The 27,475-nt window shown below is 43.6% G+C and overlaps 2 protein-coding genes and 2 non-coding genes across 7 annotated transcripts; 3 read left to right on the top strand and 1 right to left on the bottom strand.

The window, feature by feature from the left end:
* The first annotated feature begins 83 nt into the window (after positions 1-83).
* Positions 84-23,285, top strand: LOC135492092 (uncharacterized). Of its 3 annotated transcripts, none has more exons than XM_064778265.1 (13): positions 84-1,205; positions 13,761-13,949; positions 14,232-14,348; positions 14,762-15,410; positions 15,754-15,956; positions 16,446-16,665; positions 16,850-17,036; positions 17,218-17,375; positions 17,512-17,720; positions 17,927-18,150; positions 18,323-18,481; positions 18,710-18,939; positions 19,201-23,285. In XM_064778265.1, the coding sequence occupies exons 1-13, from the start codon at positions 732-734 to the stop codon at positions 22,845-22,847; spliced, it is 6,666 nt and encodes a 2,221-aa protein (XP_064634335.1). In that variant the 5' UTR covers positions 84-731; the 3' UTR covers positions 22,848-23,285. The 3 variants fall into 3 exon arrangements, with proteins under 3 accessions (XP_064634335.1, XP_064634336.1, XP_064634337.1); XM_064778266.1 differs by lacking the exon at positions 84-1,205 and adding an exon at positions 6,110-6,966; XM_064778267.1 differs by lacking the exon at positions 84-1,205 and adding an exon at positions 11,947-12,311.
* Positions 1,736-1,808, top strand: Trnar-acg (transfer RNA arginine (anticodon ACG)). Its single transcript has one exon. It is a non-coding gene; the product is annotated as a tRNA-Arg (tRNA).
* Trnar-acg (transfer RNA arginine (anticodon ACG)) lies at positions 3,126-3,198 on the top strand. The gene has a single exon. It is a non-coding gene; the product is annotated as a tRNA-Arg (tRNA).
* Positions 23,286-24,024: 739 nt separating the features above from the next.
* LOC135492260 (archaemetzincin-2-like) lies at positions 24,025-27,393 on the bottom strand. Of its 2 annotated transcripts, none has more exons than XM_064778609.1 (3): positions 27,376-27,393; positions 25,871-26,757; positions 24,025-25,579 (listed from the first exon to the last, which is right to left on the bottom strand). In XM_064778609.1, exons 2-3 carry the CDS (start codon positions 26,672-26,674, stop codon positions 25,289-25,291), a joined length of 1,095 nt encoding a protein of 364 aa, XP_064634679.1. In that variant the 5' UTR covers positions 26,675-26,757; positions 27,376-27,393; the 3' UTR covers positions 24,025-25,288. The 2 variants fall into 2 exon arrangements, with proteins under 2 accessions (XP_064634679.1, XP_064634680.1); XM_064778610.1 differs by lacking the exon at positions 27,376-27,393 and adding an exon at positions 26,862-27,098.
* Between the last annotated feature and the right edge of the window lie 82 nt (positions 27,394-27,475).

The following is a 27,475-nucleotide window of genomic DNA, read 5'->3' as shown; positions in this document are numbered from 1 at the left end:
TCATTATTGTTGATATTTATTGGTCGACAGGGAAGTATATAGTTATACCACAGACAGTATTCTTTCTACTGTGTGTAGTTGTCTCTCTACTATCGCTGACGCGGGGCTGTTAGTCACGAGCAGTTTAGTGCTCCGACATCTCCGCTACAGCCACATTGAGGATTACACCAGGTGCAACCAGTGATTCTTATTATGTAGTGGACACAATCTGATCGGTATACGGGATTTTAACTAGATAGGATTGCCATTGAGATCTTATGCTATGTGATTAAGCTAGCTGCAGATGACACTGACTCAACAAGGTTTTATATTGGATTTTGTCTGATCAATAACTGCTATTCAAACATCGGAGGGAAATGATGTGATGAAGTGTGACGTCTAGTTCCTCCTTAATTACGTCGATGTGATCACCGGCCACGTTTTTCAAGCTAATCCAGCCAAGGGAACGATCCCCTGATTGGAGATGAGAAAGAGTAAACGATAGTTTGCCAAGGTACATGTCGCATTTAACATCTGGTGGAAGTCATTTTTGACTGCGTTACTGACGGACCGGTATTTTATTCCGTATTCCTTCGGAACATGTGAAAATTGTAGATAATCTGTTCATAGGCTGCCTAAATCTGATTATCAGATTAGCACGGAAAATTTGTTCTCTCAATGAAAACAATAATAACATCTTATTATAATCATCTTATGAAAACCGAATAAGGAGTACTAAACCGTCTGCAACAATGGTTAGGCCCTGTTCGTCGAATCAGGCATCGAATGAGGCCCCGGCACGTAGGCTTAGCCTGGCACTCCGTCCCAAGTCTCGGGGGAGTATTTCGCGTTCCTCGTTCTGTTCTACTGTGTCAAGGGCTAGGAGTGCCCCCTACCTCTATACGTACACCCCGACAAGCATCAGAGACCCAAAGGAGACACCCAGCGCCTGGACGACAACTTCTAAACATATCACCCCAGAGAAAAGGCGTGTTCCTATCTACACTAGTCAAGAAGATTTGCTCTTATCAGACTTGGACGACTATGGGATCTTGAAGAGTAATAGCACTACTAACTCTCACGGAGAGGCTGATCTATACGCCTATGGAATGGTGAACCCGAAGCGACACCACTCATGTTGCCTCAGACCCGCGACTGTAGGGGTGAAGGCTGGGAAGGACCAGGGAGGAACTACAAGACCAAGGACTCATGTTGACACATCTAAGGTAGGGCAGGTCTTTGGTTTGTGTGTCCTCATTCTTGAACACACAATACGCTTTCTCGGCAAGCACTAAACTTTAACTAATGAAAATGTCAGGAATGAGGCATTGCACTTTAATATCGCCAAAAATAGATAAAGACCATAAGTTCTAGTTTTTATTCTTGATAGTACATAACTACAGACGTGTGCGAAGGTTGAATCCGTGAAAGTGGAATGTTCAAATAGAATTGGCAAATACATTAAAAAGGCAATAAAACATGGCACACAACAGTAGAACTCCTTGTGAGATGAACCGTAATTCAAAGTGTTCGTCTGGGAATCTCCGTGGTTCACCTTCCAAGTGCTCCGCAAATGAGCCATTTTTGTCGCCGTGTTGTCGCTACGATGAGCAATAAAAAGTTGGTGGCGGTCGTCTGCGGGTAAAACTGGTAACCATCGGGTTTGGTGTTGATCGAAGATCGTAACGATTAGAGTCGTCCTTGCATGGACCTGTGGCGAAATCACTCTCCTTGCAGATTGCTTATCCCCAACGGCGGCCTTCTGGCGCAATGGATAACGCGTCTGACTACGGATCAGAAGATTCCAGGTTCGAATCCTGGGAAGGTCGAATTTTATTTTTGGGGAGGAAACTGAACGGCGTTCTTCTTGAAAGGAAGATTGTGATTGTACTTTTACAACTCACATGATGGGTTTTGGTGGTGACAAAATCCTGCCAATGGTCCTCGATACTAGTTATCCCTAATAACATAATATGTATAATATATAATGTATAGCACCACTCCTCCTCGAGCAGGGCATGTCGGCCTACCAAAAGCCAGGATATCCCATGTGTGGTCAAGTGACAGGCCATGGCGACTGTTAGCTTAGGGTATGTGCCAGTTAAGCGGATCAACTTATACGGCGTAGATTGCTAAACGGTAGACAAACACATTTTCATTAAGGAGACAAGAAAACAGAAGTCTACCTAAGTTTGCTGTGTCGGTTGAATATAAAATGGTTGAGAAGAGCGGTTGTACGGCGTTGCACGCTTGCAACAGTTTACAAGCCGTATGTTGCAAATCGTGGGCCAGTTTTTCAATCCTTGATCGGGGAACACTTTGTTATTCGTGAAGTTCTCCAATAGTTCAATCTCCATTTCATAACCCCGTACACTGCAACAGTGGCGCCATCTAACAACCAACGGGACCGGCACCCAATGCTTTATCCAAAATCATTTCTTTTTGAACTTATTATTCATCTGCGAGTTGGTGGTTTAATTACATTGTGCAGATGGCTCTGCCAACACCGATATCAGTGGCCTGTCAGATCCGCCCGAGTCGCTTGTCGCTGACTCTCACAGTTCATAGCTAGTGTTGCAATATACATGTACATGGGAGTAATTACGAGGAAATTAAATTACTGTAGCCGGTCATTGGATGACATGTCCATTATTGGCAGCGTTATTAGTTTATTGTAAAAGGCTGTCATTTTTAAAAAGCTCATAGGTTTTTATAGTCACATTTTAATCAAGCTTGTACATGGTGTACTAGATCTACCACACCATACAGTGGACAGGTCGTCAATTAACAAGTCAACAAAGTTCGAATTATGCTATTCTATTATGAAACAGCACTCGGAATGCAATGAGTACAATTTGGGCTCTGGAGATCAGTTTTCACACATTACAAATCGTAAAATGTCCATCTGTCATGAATGTACTGCGCATGATAGAATCCTTCCCCGGACATTCTGTCCTGGGACATTTCATATTTCTACCCCTCAAGCGGGTAAAGTAAGTCGGTTGTTGCGTCTGTCCTGGGACATTTTATATTTCTACCCCTCAAGCGGGTAAAGTAAGTCGGTTGTTGCGTCTGTCCTGGGACATTTCATATTTCTACCCCTCAAGCGGGTACACTAAGTCGGTTGTTGCGAATAGAACAACAGCGGCCTTCTGGCGCAATGGATAACGCGTCTGACTACGGATCAGAAGATTCCAGGTTCGAATCCTGGGAAGGTCGAATCTTTTTAAGAATTGTCATAAATTGCATTTCAACACCAAAAATAAATAAAGTAATATCCAGTTGCTTTTTTGGTAAAATCGATACTGGCTTTCTGAACCTTTATTGCACAATTGACATTATTAGAATTTCAGTGATAGGCCCCTATTTGATAAAATTGTTTATTCACAGAGTGACATTGCATTTTGAACTTGTTGCCAGGCAACTCGGCGGGCAAGTGGATCCAAATAATGAAAAGCAATCAGAGAACTTTATATTCACGACACCCGATACGAAAATGTCTGGTATAAAAACCTTGAACATGTTCATTTCCCCGCCTCATTAGACTGCATAGTACCCGATACTCACAGCTGTGTAATACAAGCTTTCGACTGAGAGAAAGAAAGATTTACCGTGCTTAGGAGCCGAGTGAGCTGGTGCTGGGGCGCACGTGAAGGAACCAGTGACGCTTTAACGCCAGAGCCAATTGAAACTTGCATGACTATTGGGATACCGATACCGATATTATCTCGAGACATATACATGAGAAAGTAAACCAAATGTGCAAATCATATCTGCCCAATAAGAACTTGCCGTGAGGACGAATTTATGGTCAACAACTCAATACTTTCAATTGCCTTGTAGCTAACAACAAGAATAATTTGGTAAACAAGGATCGGGGTATAATTCCTTCGGGAAAGTTACGGTGTTTTAATTAGCAAAAATTATATGTCTGTGCTTATATTTGTGTGCGCTCCGTGTTAAGTCAAACAGTCGCAAGGGTTTGTCCACAGTCTATGGTATCCAAAGGCTCACAGAGAGCGGTCTCTAAGTATTCGGATGTAATCTTAAGTTCTGGCTTTTGTAGGCTCATTGGATAATGAACGTATGTACTTAGTAGTGCATAGTTTTCGTAAGGTTTTGGATTAAATGATTTTGAATTAAAAGACAGTTTTGCTGTGTAGGATATATTACATTAGTTTTTACACCCCGGAGTCACATCTCTCTGGTGAAACTTGTAAGAATGGTCAAATGGACGTGAGGAACGTTTTGTTCTATAAAACCATATTTCTCGCTCGAAGGGAAAATCGTGACACTATCTAGCAGTGGATTCAATTTTGAATTGTCTAAACGTCTTTCCGTTAAACCTCAGGCGTGTTTGTCCATCAGATAGATAAAGTGAAAAAGGACGGGATAATTTATGGTCGATTCTTCAGATGAGGTTCAGTTGATTCGAAATCGGAGAAGTGCCTCAGGAATGTGTAACTACGATATTGGGACGGCCAAAAGTGAAATAATGCACTCCTTCATACCACCGTGTTTCGCTATTTTAGTAATATGAAAAGCCATTCAAAGCGATGTCTCTCTAGATTAAATTCATACTTTAATATTTAATATTTCATTTTAATAATGCCGATCAGTGATGGAAAGCCAAATTCAATTTCATTTTGCGGGGAGTGAAAGTACTTCTGGGCATAAAGATTCATTATAAACTGATTATACCTTTCATGGTCCTTATGAATCATGTACACGCTAGATTAAAGTGTCATGGTGAGAATGATGAGATGATGTTATAGGTTGAATAGCCAGAGAGAGGCGACAGAAGAGGAACCTTCAACCTTGCGAGATGTGGGAGTTGGCATTGGATGTACTCTGTTCTTTGCTTCTCGGGTACTGTTGATGTGGAGAATAATTCAAGAAGTTCTCGTGTCAAGTGCATATCTTGATTTATTCTAGTGGATGAAGAACATTGAAGGGCAACTTCAGAAAGGCCACTTAAGTTGAGAGGAGATACTATCAGTTCTGGAAATGGTCGTACTTCCACACTGTACCAGTAAACGGATATACTTCACATTTGATTTCGGATGCGAATGACAATAGTCTTCTTCAAAAGACTTTCTTTAAAGATGTAGCAACGTGCTGAAGAACAACAGCAAATGAATCATCTATAACTTCGCCTTGACTAATAGAATGAAGAACGCGATAAGACTAAGGGTAGGATACCACTCTGTGTCCGTGAAATCACATTCGAAACACGTCTTGAAGGATGCCGTAGAAAAAGCGGTAACTCCACTGGTCGAGAAACAGGCAAACGGATACGGGAAGGCCGTCGCCGTACCGGCGCACAGAAATGATAACAGCAAGAAAATGAAGTCATATCACGCCTGAGAACTGGTTCATGTTTAACTTCTCTTCAACTGATCTAAAGACAATTCTTTTCTGACCGGCTTGAAAACATTCTCTTCGTGACTAAGATGTTGATTTTGTGACTGTTTTGAAGGCATTCGATATCCTACCAATAGTTAGAGACATTCGATTTCTGACCTTTTCTACTTTGAGGACAATCGTATCTTTCACATATATCGGATTTGAACGCTCTGACGTAAATCAGGGGTGCATTAGCGATACTCTGTGTTCGACTCCGCAAGAGCAGTTTAAACATATCTGGAGTGTATCTTAATTGGTCTGTAATGGAGCGTTTTGATCGTTCAAACAACTGTTTGATCGAATAAGGATCGGGACATCTGAAAAGCCGTCTAGAAGTGCCAAGATTGCTGGTCATTCCTGAATGAAATTGTTGTGCGGAATTCGTGCTAATCCTGTTGAAATCGGATCCGAATAACTTTAGAGAATTTACCAATAAGCTGCTTTCTTCACTTTATAGCATTATTGTGGTCTTATGGAATTATAGAAATATCATCGATTTTCATAGACTCAGTATAACGAATCCAACTTGGTTGGTCCATGTGGCGAGTTGTGTTTTCATCCGGCTTCTGTATGGATCATTGAAAACATCTAGTTACTCACAAGGATAGGCTATCTAATACTAACACTGACAGAGGATGACAAGCTCTGAAAACAGTGGATGAAATTCTTTGTTTTTAACGGATTGATCAACACTGGCGGCAAGATAAAGGCTAAAAGTATTCGTAAGAGGCCAAATGTTGGTCTCAGTTGGTACCCATTAAAAGTACCCATGGCTATAACTTGCATTAGCTTACTTTGATGACTGTCTTGCTTTTATATCCCAAAGGCATTGGATATAACAGAATACCCTTACAGTTTGGGTAAGTAGGTTATGGATGATTGATACCACTTATCCATTGCGTAGGCCTTACTGTCAAACTGTCATAACGGAGAATCCCAGGATTCGCAAGGAATTTCATTAACTGGATATCTTGAATTATTGCTGAACCGAATTTGTGATAGTATTGACAATACTGCTTGATGACCAAATGACACTCCCAGAATGTTTATGCTAGAAGGAAGTTATAGCTGCCAAACCAACAACGTGTCACATGTTGGTACCAATGTCATTACCTACCGAACAGTAAGTTACGCTTCCTAAACTTTAACAAACATACAACTAATATGGCTTCACCTACAATCGTCGATTCGTCAGTTACGGACCTCCCGCCGCTTCCCTTTCCCAAGCCGAAGAAGCACAAATGTGTTTACTGTAAGGAATTGGAGAACCCACTGGACGACATGGGTTTACCGAAAAGACATGTCTCTCATGTCCACAAGCACAAACCGAAAAAGAAGAAGAAGAAAAAGAAGCCATTACCACAGGAACCGGAAATCAAGGTTCTGGATGTTGTGGGAGGAAGGTTGAAAGTGCGGCCGCAGCGATATGCAGAGGAGCATAATTACCTCCGCCAGGGGGAGACGTCTAGTCCGGATTCTGAGGAGGACTTTCTGGCCAACGTTGAAAAGGACTATTTCAAGGAACAGTTTGAAATGTTTAAGGAGGAGCTGGAGGAGTTACAGGCACTTGATGGTCTCGAGGTAAGTCATGGCGAAAATATCCAAATTCTAAGTAAAGGCATACAGGCGTCTGTTGCTTGTAAATACACAAAAATAACGCATTCTTTTATAGACGAGAATAACAGGCTAAAGAAAAGTGCAGGCATAGCGCACTGGGGCCTCTGGTTTGGTTCCTTGGTGAGTCCAATGGCGTGTTGCTTCTATGGAAAAATAATAACCTAAACAACATGTGTCAAAGGAGGCCCCCTCCCTGAGCTTGACTGAAACTAGGCCTAGGGCCTCGTGGGGCTTCCTCATCGTGCGGTAACATGTACTGATCCAAATGTGAATGATTAATAACACATCTATTGAAAGTGAAACTCATTGAAATCAAACTTGAGAGTTATACAATCATTTAGAATCACATTTGAACATTAAGTTAGAACGCCACGATGTTAAGCTTACAGCGTGCCCTTCCTATTCATGACACCCTTGGGACAAATGATGATGATGTATGGGGCTATGTTCCTTGTATGAATCCTACAAAAGTATGATGCCTTCAACAAACTGATTGATTGGGAAGGGCTTGGTAATGTACTATAAGGAAAAACCTATCAATTTTGCGCTTCAAAAGAATGTCAGATCAAAGATTCCAGTTTTCGTTTTGAGTTCACTGAATGGTGATTTTACAGCTCACTGAAGGCGATAAATGGCAAATTGTCAAAGCGAGTTTGTATGCGTCGGTCTATTTACTAGATTAGACGACATAAAGCTTTAATATTTTGTTGACAAACTTCCTGGTGAATATAATTTTAATGTAACGAGAGATGTGAACGATATCTAAGAGCCGGCTGATTTGCTTTTATGAACTGCCATAGAAGTATGACAACTTTTGATATTTGGTGTAACATGTCGTGCACTGGTTAACGAAACCTTTTCGATGCCCACTCAACGAGTCCAACTTTGAATAGGCCATGGCCGGGCTTCGTTTAGTGGGGAATTTGGGTCAGAAGAAGTTGAGGCGAGAGTTCAGGATGGGGATGGAATGTATTTAACCTTTATTAAAGTGCAATTTGCGATGCTTTTGTGAACGGAACCTTTCGGTTCTCGCTCATCTCCGACTCGTCCACAATACGGGACCATGGTACGGTTCGATAAGGGAGAGTTGCGGTTAGGATTGAATTGAGGTTAAGCCATGGATGGAGATAAAAATGATGTTAAATTTGATGATGCCTGTGTAATGTGTCGTGCTCCGGTTAACAGAACCTTTCGGTGCTCGCTCAGCTCCGACACGCCGCTATTAGGCCAGTTGCACGAGTTACACATATGATAGGGATTAGGCTTAGCGCTATGGATGGGGAGTATCTAAGAGTCGCCAGCAGAATAATGTAGGATGTGTCGTTCTCCGGTTAACGGAACCTTTCGGTTCTCACTCATCTCCGACATCTCCATAATTTCTTTCTCAAACTTGAGAATTCATAGACAATCCCGATACCGATATTGATATTAATCGGCTGATGGTAAGAAGCTTATTTTCTTTCGCTATGATCGTATTGCAATATTTGAAAGTTTTTTTCCTATCAGACGTGGTCATCGAGGTGCATTACTTTGTGTTCTTTTTTACATGGTATGTGTAAGCAGTTTATATCAAGACCCAGTTTACTTGATCGCCTTAATTTGTCAAGCAGTCTGTTAAGTTATTCCGAGCGTCACCAGAAATATTAGTAAAGTTTGAACGATGTTCCTCGACCGATGACGAAAGGGAATTTGAGGTGTATGTTTTAGTTTGATTGCTTGTTTCTAGATGGCGCAGCAGTGAGGCCACCGTATCACCGATCGCATTCCCAAGTGGAATGGTAACATGGTGAATGGAGATTTATTCTGGCGAGAATGATCACTGCTCTGAATTGTATCGGCTTGGGTTGTTGTCAGTCTATGTGTAAGGTTGAGTGGACACCACGTAGAATATTTAACGAGGCACAACAGGTTTATTACTGAAAATTTCAAGCAACAGGAAGACAGTTCAAAACGAACCTTGCTATGCTATTTATGTTTAGGCCTTAGCAACCAACATCTTTCTGTGTGTTGTGGCGGCCATCGCGGTGCCACACCAGACTGTCGGCATTGTTGCTTTTAAGAGGAAATCGATGATGAAACTGAACTTTTTAATCAAGATACTAATCAAATTAGGACGAGTCTGTCAGTTATAGATTTAACCCATTGAATACCTATAGGCCGAACGCGAAAGGAAATACGTCAAATTCAACTTCTTACCGAATCTCTTTACTACTGAGATGATTTTACGCTATTTGAAGTATTGAGTATTAAGTAAATGAACGACTACAACATACATGTATATGACAAACCATTTTTTAACACGATGCCTGACTGTTCTGCCTTGATAAGGCAAGTTCCCATACCATCATGACACATTTATTAATTGGCTCCCTCTCCTGCAGAGATGAGGTGATCTATCATGCACTGCCAACAAAGAGACGCACACCGCCGCATTCATCAAAGTTAAAGCCTTTTAATCTGATCAATTTCATGACTGCAAATCACGACCACCGATATGTTGCATGTTTTGTGAGACTTGAAAGGTTCTGTGCGCGTTAGGACGCGAGTTGTGTTTCTGGTTGTATTGAAAACAAATCTGGAGGTTTACATCACATCGCCGATTTAGAAAAATGCCATTAATTGATCTGTTTGAATTATGTAGAGGATTCGATTTTCCGGCTTGTCAAACCAAAGCTGTTGACTTTCAGAGTGAAGTTAGAAACGCTTGATGCTGGACACACATTGTCATTCGATCTGTGCTCGGGCGTCAAGCAGCCGGCGACTTTTGGATCTTTCGATTCTGCAATTAAAATGAGTGATGCGTTGGAGCGTTCATGTTAATGAGTTCAATGGATTATCATCTGCTGCGATAATGGTGACATTATCATCAAATGAATGTGATTCAAACTTCTATCTTGACCTAGTAGACATACATCGCCACATTGTAATGTGATCGAGAGTAAATGTTGTGATGTTTTAGCCAGGATGTGATTATTTTCCACATCGCTTTTGTTATGACTGGCTTGACCATTGGAATAATTGCCTGTATACATGGATTTGTATACAATATACGACCTACCTGAAGCAGGAGCCGCTATATATGGCATTAGATATTTTGAATCAGAGATACCGGTATAATTATGCTGTCATGACTGTTACAAAGTATGGATTCCTGTTACTGAAACCTATTCTACGTACATGTACTTTTTCAATTGAACATTAAGAATATTTTCACAATAAAACAATAAGTTACCAGTTCAAATTTCGAACACTTAGCAAATAAGCCAATAGTTACACTGTGAAGTTAAATGTTGACATGGTGTTTACAGTGCTTGCCCTGGGCGACTTGCTCTTGGATTATTCACCGTTTTCTATTATAAATGGTTCCTCTTCCTGTTTATTGGTAAATCAGGCGGCCATTTTGTCAATCAAGCGGCCATTTTGTCGACCAAAAAAAGAAAGAAAATGTGGACACGATGCGCTTGTTTTAACAGAGCTGACAGAAAGATAATATGTGCACGATGTATTACTAGATGTTTTCAAAGCTTTTGAGGATTTCTCTGACGTCTGTGCCAAAAGAAAAACAATTCAACGTTTATTAACCTAAAGTTTGATTGTTTATTTTAGTCCTCAGAGTAAAATGGCAACACCATGTCAGACAGTATAAAACGTCGGTGACAAACATTTATGGATTCTCAAAGATTGCTCCGAAGAGTAGTTTGCTTGGACTTAACGACCCTGCCTTAAAGCATGTATGCCAGGCGAGAGGGAAATATACTTCATTAGGCCATTTCAATAGCTTACATATAGTGACAAGTCGGATTTTATGAGGCGACTTTGCTCTCAAATGTCTTGACTACGAATGGTCTTGGAGAAGCTTATTATGCTGTTCAAGCCCTGACAGACACCAGCAACTGACTTGCTTTCATAATCAGAAGGGCGCAGAGAGTGAAAAATACCACAATGAATTGCCGACCTAAACCACATTCAGGAGACGTTATCGTGAGAGCCTTGCTTGTTTGTCGTTAATTTAACCCGGATTAGACAATCTTAATTCGATAGTCAAGAAAGGATTAAATTATTAGTCATAACATTCGAATGGCGATGTATACAAAGCGCGATTCCCGTATATCGCGAAGAAAGTGTGACGGGTGATCTTTTCTATAACATTGGGAGCAACTGACTTGGCTTTAGGTTTTCTCGTAGACAAGGATAGCTCATTGTTTCATTCTAAGGATGTCCCATCTTCCGTGACTTACATTTAGTATCCCATTTAGTTTGTCATCTCATCATGGGGTCTTGGCGAAAAGAGTGGCACCGATCACCGGTCTATTACCGGAGAGAACTATATTCTAGCCTCCCCGACCTCTCTCCTTCGGCGCCCGCCACGGCTTCCACAGAGTCTGACTATCTCAGGGGTCTCAGACCCAGTAACAGAAGAGTGCGATTTCTTCTTCAGGTAAGTGGAAGTACAACCAAGTTGAGCTTCAAATCCAATATGGCCGCCAAAATCCAAAATGGCCAGCAAAAACAAGAACTTTTCATCTATTACTAAGCACCATTGAGCGCCACTTCAAAGCTATTTTTGAAATATAGTTAATGTTGTACAGGAAGCCATTTCACAGGTCTTGACTGTTATTAATAATCCAAATCAAACACTTCCCTTGTTGCAAACCTGGCTCTGGCATCAAGACATCAAAGCAATGATCTTCAATGAAATCTCTTTAAGTACCGACATAAACCTTCGCCGCCTTTCATCTTTTAGCATACGGGCCTACTTCGTTTCCATAAGATATTTTATTATCCATTCCTGACAAAAGGTCTCATCTTTTCATTATCGTCGTCAATAAAGTATGTTGGTGACAACACCGTTCAGGTTGGTTCCGGGTCGCGACAGCGAGGCGCATGTTTATTGGCTGTGTTGTAGCATGGCTTGAATCTCGATTATGTTCATGCCGTTTGACATTAGGTCTATCTATTTTATCAGCGGACTAACGTCAAATTATTACATTCATTCGCTGGAAGTTATCATAAAAATTGGACGTGACAATTTCCTTATGGTCGGAATTTTGAGATATCATCCCTGAGCTGGATGTACGAGATTCGTGTAGGCCTATGGGTTGACGTGAAATAGATGAAGGCAAGCCTGCTCTTAAAGTGAAAGTTCGATTTCAAACACTCACAGAATATATTGAAAAGTGTGTGTGAAGGGAAAGTTGTATTATTGCTGTTTTGAATAGCTGGGCCTACTGAGGAGGGCCTCTGGCGAAATGCCCGCTGAGATGGATCGCCACGAACCACGGGCTGTTATCAGGCGACCACGAAGACGGGTGGGTATAATCTTACCCAAGATAAGCGCTTTAGAAAGAGCAACATCTAGGCTTCTCTTAACCACTGCGTAAGAGTGTAAAGTTTTATGAGATGAAAATTAAGTGTTCGCTTCTCTTTGATGACAAGCCCGCTATGCACAATTGAAAGTGCGGAATCCTTTTCCTTTTGGGACGAATTACAAACACAATGAAGGCATAATTCGATTAGATTCCTTTCTTGCGCTATTCACACATATGAAATCTTGAACATTGAGGACACTCAGTACACTGCCTGAGGTCTTCTTATCATTAAGTATTTAATCTTTTGACAAATCATACATACATTGGTCCGAAAGCCTGATTAAGGTCACTCATTTCAATTTTCATTAAAAATAACTCGATATTCCTGAGTTCATTTGTGGACACAATATCATAGAAAAATAAATTTTGAGTTGAGATCTGAGTGTCAACTCATTAAGTCATTGTTAACTCTATGAAAATATTTTCTGACTTGGTGCAGTAAGATTTCAAACTTGGTATAGTGATAATCTACCAAGCGTCTCCATGAGTTAGAGACAAGAATATACCACTCAGTCGGACAGTTATCATTGAAGAGATATCTCATTGTAGAATGAGTCTTCAGTATATCGTTTGATAGAGTTGAACTTAAACGCCAGTAGGCTATTACGCTAACCGAAGGTGGTCTGCTGCACTGGTAATTAACTTTGACAAGTTTCCGTTAAAGTATGACGTCTTTTCGATGAGTCCAAATGGCTCTTTTATCATCACAGTAAGCGTTCTAGACCACTCAAGCAGAAGCACCATTGTACCTTATGATTTGTGTCACCGTAACGGAATATTGGCACCATCGAACCAAATTATCAATTTTAAAAATGCTAACACGATGAGCAAGACATGGGACTGTACGTGATTTCCGTGTCATAACAAGTCTGGAAGCAATCAGAAAAGAACATTTGATAAAAGAATCACACGTCTAGAACGTTTCGAAATCTCGTCAATTGAAATTGGATAAGTGGTGTTTTGGGGAGTCTTATTCTGGTATACGTTGAGGCATACGGATCATGGGGAGGTTTCGCCGGGTCCGACATAGAAAGGTACAACGAGTTGGCGAAGCCATATCAAGTCGGAAGTTTCATGTTGCTTTCTCTGGCTGATAAAGTTCATTTCGAGCGAATGGTTCATAGGAGCGACCGCAAGGAGTAGGAGAATATGATATAACGAATCTCAAATAGCTTTTGTAGTTCTCTACAGGTTGCAAAAGAGACAATAAACCAACATGCGATTCGTCATCGAAACGGAATACATCGTAATTCTCTATAATCCATAGCTTATTGAAGAAGATGAACCAACGTAAGATTGATCAAGGAAGACGTGAAATCACCAGAAAAAATACCACAACAAACCTGACATTTGTATTCAATCATCATTTTTATGCATTTATCTTTCCAGAGAGCTGAGGATGGCAGACGACAGAGCAAAGCAGTCAATGGGGTTTTACCCCCTCTCAACAGCCGCGGTACCATGGGGAGGGAGACTTCACTGGGCCCACTGGAGACTGCCCCTCATGATGGACATTGGAAGCTGGAGAGACGATCACTCAGCGAGTCCACGGATCAGAAGATCATATCTCATCTGAGAGTAAGTGTGACGGGCTGAGCGGTTGTGGAAGACCGCCTCATTCGCACCTCTGCCTTGCTTGTAACACTGTCCTTTTCCATGCATGTCCCCCTTTCTTACTCATTTGTCAAACGGAGACGGCAGCATTCGAATGAATACTTAAAGTCGTGAAAGTGGTGAGATTGTGATGAACGCCCTTACTCTTACGGTTGGCTATTGAACGTCTACTTCGCTCGATGAGGGGAACCCATTTTCAATCATGGCCGTGTGTGCGGTAACGTGTTTCCATTCCTTTCCTTGCAGAGACAACTGAATAAACGCTTAGAGAAACGGATGCAAGAGTTGATCTCCACAGAACTTTCTGATCATTCCGATGATGACGCAGTGGACGGGAAACAAGCAGAGAGTAGACATACCACGGTACGTAATGACACCTTTATGTTTCTGGCATCCTAGCCTAGGCATCGCTGTGTTAAACCTGAGAATGGTGTTGGTGTTGGTGTAACTCTTGCGCACGCGACCTTCCATTGAAATCCGATTTCGATAGGCGACCGTGGAACAAACCTTTCTTGAGGTTCCGAATCCAAATGAGATATTCTTTAACTGCGAAGGCTGTCATTGGCATCGTTGATCACTTGAAGACTATCAAAGTTGCAGTAACTCGCTATTCATTTCGACTACCTCAATCGAGAATTCCGACGGGTGTTTCAGTTCAAGTCGTAGATATTGAGTGGGTCTATTGACGCACTGTCTATACGTTCTTTGATTGACCATTGGTTGATATATGGGGTGTCCGAAGCAGTGTACCTCAAGATACGACTGTTGTATTGCAGGCCATACGAGGAGGTGTTTCCAGTCTCCTGAACAACTATGATGAACTCGGTGAGAAAAAGGGAGTAGTGTCCTCTCAACCACATCCATCACCTCGACGCCATCAACGTAAACTGGAACCCCTCGCCCCCGACGAACCTGCTGCCAAGAATGGTGCTATCCCTGTTCAACAGCCTGTCCTGCCAAACATAGGCGAACGACAGAGTTCGAGCGACAGTGCTGGCCGGCCCAAGTTACGAAAGAGTGTCTCAATGTCAGAAGACGAACCAGAAATCCTCAACAAGGAGGAATTCAGAAAGAGATCCGCAAAGCTGAAAGAACAAAAGTCACCGGAAGTTGCAATAACGGTAGAGTATTCTGAGGATGCGCCGCAACCGGAATTGACGAAAGAGAAATCGACGCTCAGTGATCACGAGACTGACCAGGAGATTCAGTACCTATCACGGGAGGAGACTGATATGGACAATGAAAGCTTTAGTTCTTTAGAAGTGAGTCCGGTGCCCACACCGATGGTGTACAGGCCAGAGACGAGGGAGGCGCAACGTTACAGCTACGAGGAGAGGGTGGCACGGATACTCAAGGGCTCGATGAACATCAAGGTGCCTGCGGATTCGAAAATACTTAGGATTTATGTCAGCTCAGCATTTACAGGTAAACTAGTCCATCTCTCATCGTTATACCTTTTGGCTCCATACAACCGTCACCGTCGATTAGGAAACCCAGAACAGTCAACGCAGCTCTGGCAATGCCTCTCCATGTTCTCCTCTTGCGCAACGCCTGCTTTTGCCTGGCAGACGCCATGTTTCCCTACGAGAACCGAGACAAAGTGGTGGTTAGTTTGTCGACAGCGACCACAGCCTCTGGTGGAATTGGTATGCGTTCGGCAGTTACAGTATCAGCTACGACCATCAGGATCCTTATGCAATCACATTTCTCATTTCTCATGAAACCTGCCTGGTTACTTCGCTAATTAAGCGGTCGACTTTGCATTCAGATTCGATAGGTGAGCGCAGCCGCCTCATTCAGAAGGCCTACCCCGATTTGAAAGAGTACTGCTCTAGCCGAGGGTACGAGCTGCACATCATGGACCTGCACTGGGGGGTGACTAGCTGGCAGACTGACGACCACACAGGACCTGACAAGGCCATGCAGGTACTCGAGAAATGTACGGAGGGCGCGAGGACTATTTCATTTGTTGTGAGTATATTGTTCTTCATTTGTCAAAAGAGTCGATCGGTGAACTCTGTTCAGATTCATTAGTCCATCGGTCGAATTGAAGACTTTGCACCTTCCTCCATTTGCCACAACATCTATTCAAGATGAGTAAAGAGAAGGGCACATGTATGAAGAAGGAGGACCTAAGTCATGGAACGAAGAAATTCATTTCTGTCTGTCCTCGTTTCATGGTTCTTGGGCAGCATGAGCATATCAGCTGCTTGTCCCCCGGCCGTGCCCTGAGTGCGCTGACGGGGGGGGGAGCGAGGACTCCCTGATTTCCTCAGGATGTCAGGATCAAGCATTCTAAACCACAGCAATGAGAGTAGACACTGCTGTCTTCTTCCTACCCGCCATCGACAGCATTCCTTTTACATTTACTTCTACCGATGATGAATTCGAATCACTTCGTGCCACGACGAAAACTTGAGAAGGAGTTCCAACTAATCAGTTCTTCTGTTGTCTTTCCAGACTTTCCTCAGCCAAACCTACGGACCCTCCTTACTCCCGACATCGATCCCCGCGGACGAGTTTCAGTTGATACTGAAAGAGGTGGAAAAGGACTTTGAAATCCAGCGGCGGTTGACCCAGCAGCGCATGGTTGCGTTGAGAGAGGCGCAGCTGGCCAGACAACGAAAGCAAAGCAGTGAAGGCACGGAGGAGGAGGAGGACGGAGAAGATGGGGCAGATGGTGGGTGTTTGACTTGGTCTGGCAAGAGATACTTTACGCTTTGATTTATAATCAGGTCATATGAGGAACATTATTCAATATTCACCTTTGATTCGAGGTTCTTGGAATGCTATTGCATGCAGACAGTGTTGGGCATTGGTGCAGAGCATTACTAATGATTGATCTATCTCTCTTCTACTTGCAGACGAAACCAAAGACACTGAACGAGTCGCAAGCGTCACTAAGAATCATGAAAAGACCGTGAGGTTCTCTGTGGGCGAGCTGAAGAGTTCGAAGCAAGGCGATGGTTCGGCCGACTCGACACTCCTGACGCAGTGGTACTTGCTGGACGAGAATACAGTCCCGCCCGTTTACAAGTTACAGCGAATCAGGTAAGTCGTATTTCCGATTCTTTCGAGTTCTCTCAGCAGTCATCAGCGGACGAGGAGTGGGAGTTCCTTAATTCGACAATAAAACGACAGCGTAAACAAGTACTTAATAAGGATGACTTCTCCATACACGTTCCCTTCCTTTTCCTCTCTTTTTCATTTTCGATTCATTCTCCCACTCCAGCACACACATCAAAGACATCCTTCGCAATGACCCTGCTGTGAAACAAGCTGCCAAACGTACCTGGCAGGGAATGGCGGACAAAATGGTGGACATCTTTCAGAATCACGCCAAGAACCTTTTGACAGATCCAAGGGACCGACAGAAATATTTCCAATCAGGTAAGAATATCAGCTGAATAGGTATTTCACAACAGCTCATGGTAACATGGTCGTATCATCAAGCCGGTTTTGACACTACGTAGCATTTCTGTCGTGCTGGAATGAGGCATACAACAATTCCTTCATCCTTTTCCAGCTGTGGACAAAGAGATCGAGACAGGCCTTCTTTACGCAGACAGCCCAGATAACACCTGCCTCTGGTACGACCGGTTCATCCCCGACATCTACAGTCACCTCGGTGAAACCAAGGTCAAGGATTTCATCGACCTTCGATCAGACATTGCCGAGATCGATCCTTCCCGGGCCGAACTCCTGGAGAACCTGCGGGCGAAGATGGCCGACAGGGTAGGTTGCTATAATATGTATGTGTGATGTGAATAGCATGTCGTAGGATGGTATCAAAGAGGTGTCCTACTTGTACTGAGATGCTAAACAATACTCTGAACACTGTTACCAAAATTAACTGAAGGAATGATCTGTCTCTTTGCCAAGCTCCTTCACGCAATCTTCTACTGGTAAATCTAACATTCTGTTTTCGCAATCGTCTCCAGGTACCCAAAAAGAACATCCGCTTCTCCGAGGTGAACTGGTCTTCGGAAGGCCTGGACGAGAGGGTCCGAGCTCACGACAAGTACTTCGAGAAAGTGGCGGTAGACTTCCGAGATACCATGCTGCAGAGACTGGAGTCACTGGTCAAAGAGGATAAGAAGAGATACACGTGGAAGATACAGTTGTATGAAGAGGTGGCGAAGCATGTCGACTTCTGCCATGAGAGGTATGTAGGTCAAAGATTTACTCTTTAGAACGTCAACCAAATAACAGTGCCTCGATCTTTGTGATGCAACGCACAGGAAGAAGCGGTATTTGAACTGTATCTGACGTCTTGATCAGAAGAATCGAGTTCTTTCGACTTGTCCCTTTGACATATTCTTTGCCAATAATTTCAGGGCTCGACAATTCCATGGTAGAAAGGAACTGCTGAACACGATCAAGCGTTACATCCGGTCGAAATACCGCCATCCGCTGGTTGTTCATGGCCGGTCTGGGAGTGGGAAGACCTCGCTCCTCTCGAAGGCAGCAAAAGACACACACAAGTGGTTCAAAGGGTGAGTCGGTAAAGGAATGAAACTATCATTTTGTCAAGTTCCTGGTGGAGGGACGAAGCTTCGTGTAATCCTTAAAAAGGGATGAAGCATGTGTGTCGGACAGCACAAAGCTGTATTCGTAATAGTAAGGTTCAAGAACGTCACTGCTGCAGTAGTCAGATAGCTATCATCCACATAAATCTTGGAAGAGGCCCGTAAATGATAACCGCCGACCTTTCTGTATTTCAGCAAAAACTCCATCACGGTAGTACGCATGATCGGCGTGACGTCAGCATCGACGAACATCCGGTTGCTCCTGAAGGACATCTGCACCCAACTCTGTGTGGTGTTTGGGAACGACCCCGAGGAGTTGCCTGATGACTACAAGGGAATTATGAATGACTTTAGCTCAAGAATGTCTCAGGCGACGGAGGACCAGCCGATTATACTCTACATAGACTCGTTGAATCAGTTATCAGGTAAATGTCCTACAAGAAGTCAATCTTTCACCTTTTGTCGATATTGACCAGTCAGTCAAAGGTTACTTTCACCTACCAAGCCGAGAAGCTCACATTCTCCATTCGTAACGAGACGAAAAATGTGAAGATGTGACGTTGGTGTCAGATTCTGTTTTCAGTCACAATTCGTGTTAGTGATGGCATATCCGTCTCCGGGTGTATGACGTGAAATGAGAACTAAACTTTAGTCCCAATCTAAATGAAATCCTCCCTCCATTTCAGCTGACTTTGACGCCCACCGTATTACCTGGTTACCAAAAGAGCTGCCCGAACACGTCCATCTGATTGTCTCCACACTCCCCGATGACCGATACGAGTCCTACAGCTGTCTGAAGAGTGCTTTCCCAAAGGAGGCGAACTTTGTTGAGGTGCCTCAAATGCGCGAAGGAGACGCAGCGGTGCTGCTTGAACATTGGCTGAAGACGGCAAACCGCGGCCTTACCAATGAACAATTCGATATCATCATTGATGCTTTTAAAAAGTGTCCTCTTCCATTGTATCTGAAGATCAGCTACGAGGAGGCCTTGCTGTGGCCGTCCTACATGGCCCTGGAAAAGGTGAAGCTGTCGGAAACGATCAAGAAGGCTGTGAGCGTCATGTTTGCGAGGTTGGAGTCCACTCACGGTCAGCCCCTCGTCAGGCGGGCATTGGGATACCTGACCGCCGCCAAGAATGGCGTCACTGAAAACGAAATGGAGGACCTACTTTCTCTTGATGACTCTGTTATGGAAGACATTAGCAAACAAATCAAGACTCCACTCCGACGCTGTCCAGTGGTCTCTTGGTTGCGCCTTCGATTAGACTTGAAGGACTACATCGTTGAACGCAGCGCAGATAACTGTAAGCCGTTGAAGTGGTTTCAATCGCAGTTCGTTGAAGCCGCCGAGGAAAGATACCTCAGCGCAAAGGAAAGGCCATCCTACCACAAGGCAATTGCCGAGTACTTTCAGGGGGTCTGGAGCGAAGGCAAGCCTGTTGGCTCTAGCGAGACTGTAGCTAACAGATTTGTGTCACCACAGAACTTATACGAAGAAGTCCAGGATGCGGACGGAAACACAAGTCGAGTGTATAATCGGAGAAAACTTAGCGAACTACCGTACAACCTTCTTAAGGCTGTAATGTTTGACGACATGAAGACTCAAACATTGTGCAATTTTGAATTCCTGCTGGCAAAGCTTTGTGCCGACTCTCTGAGAAGCATACTCGATGACTTCCAGATGGCCTTGCAGACAGAACCTGATGATGCTGACCTCAAGCTTGTGGCCCATACGTTACATTTGTCAACAAAAGCTCTGAAGAGAGACAAGCATCAGTTGGCCACGCAAGTTGTTGGTAGGCTCCAAGAGATCGTTTCCAAGGACGTGCCGGTCTCGCATGCTGATCCCCGCAAGTTTCCCTTCCTGCACCCTCTTTTCCGGCAAGCTGTGAATGCGTCTGTACCCAGTCTTATCCCGTCCATGGCTTGCCTGACACAACCTGATGGTATACTTTTCGACCTACTCTCGGGACATCGGGAGCCTATCACTGCGGTCGCCAACACCACAGATGGTCTCCGGGCGCTGACAACGTCCAAGGATGACACCTTGAAAATCTGGGATCTACGGCAAGGAAGGGTGACAAAGACCATTAGAGACGTCGGAGCAAATTGTCACATGATCAGAACGGCAGTCAATAACAGTTTGATCATTACGTCAGAGTCATCAATGATACGAATCTGGAGCATGCGCACAGGCGAATGTGTCAAGGTCATTGATGAATACGTTGACCCTGCACACATCACCCTGGCGAAAGAGGGCTCCATCTTGGCTGCATTCTATGACGGAACGCTCATACTACGCACGTGGTCCTTGAAGCCACATATTACGAAACTTGTCGAAGTCAAGTTGCATCAAGAGGAGGAAGACTCGGAGGCTGGTTTGATGGCTCTGCACAAGGAACATTGTATTTTAGCAGCGAACACTGGCCATGGCGTCAATGTCTTGTCAGCATTCCGTAGTGCGTCATACGCCATGGTCCACAGTGCTAAAACTGGAGCGCAGATCTTCACTCTCAAGTCTTCAGACCCTGGTGCTTCAGTCACCGCAGTGGCTGTCTCGAGGGAATACTTCGTGGTGGCTTGTCGGTACCAATACATGAAACACCACGAAATATTCTACCTTGAACTATTCGACGCACAGAACGGTAGCTACCTTCGTAAGATTCGTGGCTGCACCGTGGACGACATCAAGGATTTAATGGTAAATCAGATGGGATCGCACGCGCTGTGTGTCTGTGGTTCGGAACAAAACAACACATCGAATATAGCAATCTGGAACTTGGAGACGGAAGACCATAAACATTTAGCTTCCCATGCTACTGTCTCATCCATGGGAGCTTGTTCTGACTTGCGGTACGTCCTGACTGGTTCCAAAACCGAAAATATCCTCCGGATTTGGAACATGAGCAAGAGTGTGAACCAGACTGCTCCGAAACTGAAAACCAAGGAGGGGATTAAAAACTTGTACGCGATGAAGGACCATCCCAGGTACGTGGTTGCAGAGTCCTTCGAGAAGGGAGTCATCTATGTGTGGAATATTACAAGGGATAAGTTCACTGGTCAGATTGTCCGAAAAGAACGCGGCTTGATTGATAAGCAGGATGTCATCCTGTTCAGGAATGAACGAGCAGTCATCCTGGCCGATCGTGCAATCTCTTCGGTGAGCGAGGACAACCAACAGGTCTATCAGACCTTGTTTGTCTACAACTTAGTATCAAAGAAGTATGAACGAAAAATCAAAGACTGTTTCATTGTGCCGTCACCAGCTCACGAGTTTAAGGTTCTCTCCGAGGACCGCTTGATGGGGCTGTCTGAAAATCGGTCACATTTCATGATTTGGAACATGAAGAATGGCCATGTCGCACACAGAATACGGCCGAATTTCCGTGATATGGAGCGCCGGAGATTGGAGTGGGGTATCCGCGTGAAGCAAGAGCCAGGGGTGAAGGATAGTAAGCCTCAGCGGAGTACCACTGCGATGATGACGCCTTGGGATCGGAGGACGGAGACAGAAGTAGCAAGGAGGACACGCAAACAGAAAGAATCGGAGGAGGAAAAGAAACGAATGGAAGAATTGAAGAAGGAGAAGGAGAATGGGATTGAACAATACATCTTGAGTGGAGATGAGAAGATCATTGTGGCCTCCTTCTTCGCTCATCATCTGTGCGTATTCAATGTTGACACACATGAACACATGCAGACGTTGGAGGATGAGAATTCAATGCTGTACCTGTATGTTTCAGCGCTGACGCACACCGGCAGCCATCTCGTTTTGGCAAACTACGACGAAGAGGCGAAGACCAGCTACGTGACCTTGTGGGACTGCAAGACGGGTGAGATCAGAAAAAGGCTGAAGAATGAGAAGAACGTCCGCGCGATGGCAATCAATGACGCAGCAGACAGGATCGTCTTCGGGAAGGAGACGACAGAGATGCGAATCTGGGATCCGACCAGATCAAACTCGCTGCGGAGGGTCAAAGGATACAAAGACTTGAAGTTCGGCGTGAATAGCAAGATCTTGCTTCTGAATAATGGTGAGCGTGCCGCAGTGTTCGCTGGGGACATCTCCATGTGGGACTTGGACAAGGGCGAGATGCTCTCCGTCTTCACCCCGGACATGAATATCCAGAGTTTGGAGATCGCCATGGACGGTCAGCTGATCGTGTTTGGCCTTCGTGACATTGCGAAGGTCGTTACCTTGAGAATGTCCAAGGGTCATCGGAAGGAGCTTGAAATCGCCGGGAAGGACATCTTTGGGGAGAAAGAGGAATCAAGCGACGACGACTCTGATGAAGAGGAGGATGCTCCTGCTGCTGATGACGAGGACGAATAAGGTGGGGTCAGAGGTCAGGTCGTAGCTAGCAATGGACAGTCTGGGTCGAGACTCAACTTTTTTATGGACTGCTCTCCCATGGAACATGACCGGTCACAACTGACATCGGTGCAAGTCGCGTCACAACGAGACAATGTTAAGTGAGGAGGGCTAGATGTGACTAACAGTCCAAACTATGGTTGGACGAAATGATTGTGACCGCTTCCTTGAAAGCAGAATAGTAAGACAGATCTTGTCTGAAAAAATATGAGTTGAAATGATATGTGTCAAAATTAACCCGGGCCAACTGTGATATGACGAGTTGAATATGAAGGACTGTTGTAAATAATCATATACATGTACTTTAGAAACGCACGGGGGGGGGGTTATGGGGCGAAAGATGCCAAGCAAATTCAACTGTTTACTCGGATCTTCAGCGCCAGTGGAGCTTAGTATGTTATTAATAGTCAAATAAAAAGACTTATGATATCATAACAAATTGCTTATTGTTTACTTGTATCAGCGGAGCCACAGGCTTACGGGCCTCTTGTTGCCAACACCCCCTTGCCTAATAGCTCAGCCGGGTATGTAGCTAAGTTGAACGGCCTGGTCCTGTACGTTTCGTGAGGAGAGACGATCAGGATGACGAAATGGACTGCCCTGGGCGCGGCCATTTTTCTCTGAACAATAGGACTACTTAACCAGGAGGCAACGTCCACTTTCACACTTCATCATATCGCCCTCGGACGTCTCGAGGACGCGGCCGCTAGTGCCTGGATCAGTCTTCCACTATCCTTGGATCTACAGGTATGGTCTTCCACCCAACTGGAGGACAATCTTGGGACCTTTAACCAATGGGCACCAACAGCCTATTCTAATCTAGGTCCAAGCAGGCCGATGTTTCTGGAGACAATGTCACAACCAGCGGTTTTAACGCCGAGCTCTGCTGCCCACCGGACATCCCTTACTTCGACAGTCTTGGCTTTCTTCTGACGATTCTGTCAGTCGCATGGAATGTTTTGGGGACAATGTCACAACCAGCAGTTTAACATGATCCCCAGAAATGGCTATTTGGCGATCCTGAAATATGCTGTCCTTATATGAAGGAGTCCGGATATAGAGGTCAAATTAATGGGTTTTGAGACCCACTCGTATTCTACAGCAAAAGAAGTTAAAAGAAGAAAGGCTTTTAAATCGAATAATTTATTTCTTTCATAAAATAACCTTGAATAGTCCATCAAGAACTGTCTTACATAAGAAGACTCATTGTAATCAGTGTAAAGATATCCAAACAACTGGACTGAACAGTCACAAGACATTAATGAAAAATGAAATTACAACAAGAGAGCATGACAGAATGGTCGACATGTATCAGGTCTACTTTTTCCAATAGTGTGAGTTTCTAATCTTGACCAAAAAATCGAACAGGCTTTGTTTTCATGCTCAATTTGATCGATAAAAGATTGAGCTACTGGTGATGGGGCCATAACACGGGATGAAATGAGAGGAAGGAATTGTCTAAACAGAACAGGAGAGCTTGTTATTATAATAGCTCAACTTGCCCTAACTTTATATCCATTTATGACTTACAAAATAGCCTCCATTGAGCTTCCTCCCCGGCACCAACACTCTGAACCTTCACAGCAACAATTGATATTCCTTCCAACATGTTTCTCCTCAAAGAACTCTTATTTAACAGATAATCCTTCAAAACAACATCCTAGTACATCAATGAAAGAGACTGTGGGTATCACCCAGGAAAAACAGAGAGACCAGTCGTGCATAAGACATGAAACAGAAAAATCAAAACATATTGTGACCAAATCCATCATAATGTAGATGAGATTTCAGCCTGGCTGAAGTATTTACTGCCACGTTTCCTCTGAGGGTAAAAGCCCCTTTATCTCATCAATCAATGAGGATGAGGACCTTTTTGGGAAATGGCAGTGAATTGTCCAGCCACTCCTGAGTTTTCTTTTATCGTGAGGACATGCATTAATTCACATCAATTCCTACAGAAAATCAAAGCAAAAAGCTTACATGCTATTGTATCAAACTCATTACAGCAGAATACACTTAAGTGTAAAATTGTCATTCATCAATTTAAGCCATTTGCCTATCTATTGATTCCACAAAGCAGCTTTAATTTCTGATATTGCACATTCACAAAGGCCTTCATTACTTAAGGCATTATTCACTCTCTGGCTGGCAAAGAAGAATGTGAGACTTGGGTATGGCACTAAATGTTCAATGTACCTGGGGCTGCATGTAAACTGCATTAACCCCCTTCTATTCTATCTATCGTGTGCATGTGTCTTAAGTTAGCAGAAGCACCGCATGAAATGAAAATAAATTATAAAATATCATATGCAAAATTGACAAACACTAGCTACATGTAGCAAAGCAATAGTACCTTTAACAGTTCAATTTAAGTGTCTCGTTTGTCAAGCACAGTCGCGATCTCAGTACCGATCAAGATGAATGACATCTATACATCTCTGTAACCACATGATTGCTCTCTCCATGTACTCTGATGGGAACTCAGCCTCCAACTCTTGGCACATATTCAGCATCCCAGAGTAGAAGTCCTGCAGACGAAACCTACACACATACTGGATCTTTCTCAGGCATATTGGACATGGGAAGAGCGGCTGAGCCAGGGCCATGTCGAGGGAGTTACTCTCATTCATGGCACAGTCAAAGTAGACACAATGATGCAGACCGATGAGGTGACACACTTCATGAAGCACAATCTGTAACAAAAGACTATTATCATCAAAATATATAACAATATGAAAAATCTTGGCAGTTCATCCCTTATACCCTCGGCTACAAAATGTGTTGGTCCAATTGCAACGTGCAGCGAGACAATGGTGAACACCTTCAAAGCGGTTCTTACTTTCATTTTTAATCAATGGCAAACATATGTCTTCAAGCCTATTCATTCACAGCGGTTTACTTTCAAATGTACCTTGCTAAACAAAAGTTCAATAATAGGGATGACGTTATCCCTTATTTTGAGATGATATCAGATCACAACTCACCCTGATCATTTTGTAGAGTAGAAAGCCATTGATGTGTTCGATAGGAGGAGGGGGGACACCATTCCTGTACAGCTTGGGCTCAAATCGACCAAAACAGAACACAGCTGTATTGTATCGGAAGTAAGCCTCTCCAAGCACAAAATTCAAATCTTCAGATGGAAAGAGATCAGTCCACGACACCCCGAGAATACTGGTTGCATCTTTTGGTAGATATTTTGATAACCTTTCCGCTATGTCGGTTACTAAGTACTGCTTCTGACCAGTGACTTTGTGGTACCTCGTCATGATGTCCCAATGATTGAAAACATCAAACATTGGTGGCAGAATCTCAACCTCCATGCCACAGAAGAATTTGGCCATGAATTCCCGCAGAACACCCAGAAAACAAAGACCTGATCTTGTGCGAAAACTCGTTACAAAGTCTGGCATATCACCCAGTAGCACCAAGTAAAATTTCCTTTGTTTCAACCTACGCCATTTGAAATTAAGGTCAATGAGAACCTTCCACTGGTTAAATGTCTGTTCCCCAAAGTGCTGTGGGGGCAACTTTGGCCTGAAGAGTTCATCCAATTCTTCAAGGTGGGAATACCCGTTTGTTTTGTTCAGTTGGCAAGCATGCTGTCGCTGGCATAATTTGGCAAGTCTATAAACTGCATCTTCACCGTGTTTGAATTTACAAGTTCCGAGAACATATTTTATTGTACGCTCATCATCACTGACAGGAGCAAAGCACGATTCAAATAACTTTGCAATGGAAGACATGGCACCAAACTCAAGTCTACAACAGTGAACGGCACAGGGCATTAGGAATGTGCTAAATCCATGGTTTTTGCAGGGTGAGTCCCTTTCCTGTTCCTGTTCATTCAAGCTGTCAAGTCATGAGCACCCTGCAAAAAAATATGAATCATTATGAAAAAAAATCAAAGCAAGATGTCTAGTGCAGTAAGAATAAGATGTTGATTTTTCTCCACTAGCCTACACTACCATTTACCAAGTTGATGATGGAGTGGGAAAATCTTTTAAGCATCATTCAACTGCATGACTCGCATTTGATCATGCCGACAATGAGAGAGCAGTGTCTCCTTCGAGGTACGCACTGCAACCTCAATTCTATATCTGGGACTAAGAGATCCAAATGCAGTTTTCTATTTCATTCTTACAAATCATAGAAGTGCGGTATAATATACTAGATAGAACCGAGGTTGATAGTTTAATCTCGGTGCTGAGGTAATGTACGCCTGTATTTCACCAAATGAGGGCGAATGTCTCAGGGGTTTGTGCGCAGGGCTGGAGAAGTTATGATGATCATCATCATGATATTTTTGGGACCAGATTTTTGCACGATACACGCGTGGTTATGTGGAAATCATGGATTCTTCTACTTCAACGGGGAGATAAATGTTTTTGTCTTTCAGGTTATTAGAACATATGGATTTTTCCAACATAACTATGCGGTTATTTAGCGATTTTGGTGAAGAAATTGAAAAAATTAAAAATCAGGTCACCATTTAGTTGTTGGTGTCGTTCGACTAATTCCTCTCGTTCCGCGGAATTTAGCAACAAAAAGTCCATCAAGGGAGCGAAACGACTTGGGGCGAAACAACC

Source organism: Lineus longissimus, chromosome 8 (assembly GCF_910592395.1).
Source record: "Lineus longissimus chromosome 8, tnLinLong1.2, whole genome shotgun sequence".
Taxonomy (NCBI): Eukaryota; Metazoa; Nemertea; class Pilidiophora; order Heteronemertea; family Lineidae; genus Lineus; species Lineus longissimus.
Note: the sequence above shows the minus strand (reverse complement) of the source record. Positions and strands in the feature narration are given on the sequence as shown.

Bases quoted from the DNA above. Each gene is read 5' to 3' on its own strand.
- LOC135492092 (XM_064778265.1), top strand. From the start codon at position 732: ATGGTTAGGCCCTGTTCGTCGAATCAGGCATCGAATGAGGCCCCGGCA. The intron at 17,037-17,217 runs GTAAGTCGTATT...CTCCCACTCCAG, and splicing joins TACAAGTTACAGCGAATCAG to CACACACATCAAAGACATCC. The intron at 18,940-19,200 runs GTAAATGTCCTA...CCTCCATTTCAG, and splicing joins CTCGTTGAATCAGTTATCAG to CTGACTTTGACGCCCACCGT.
- LOC135492260 (XM_064778609.1), bottom strand. From the start codon at position 26,674: ATGCCCTGTGCCGTTCACTGTTGTAGACTTGAGTTTGGTGCCATGTCT. The intron at 25,580-25,870 runs GTGAGTTGTGAT...CTTTTGTTACAG, and splicing joins TACTCTACAAAATGATCAGG to ATTGTGCTTCATGAAGTGTG.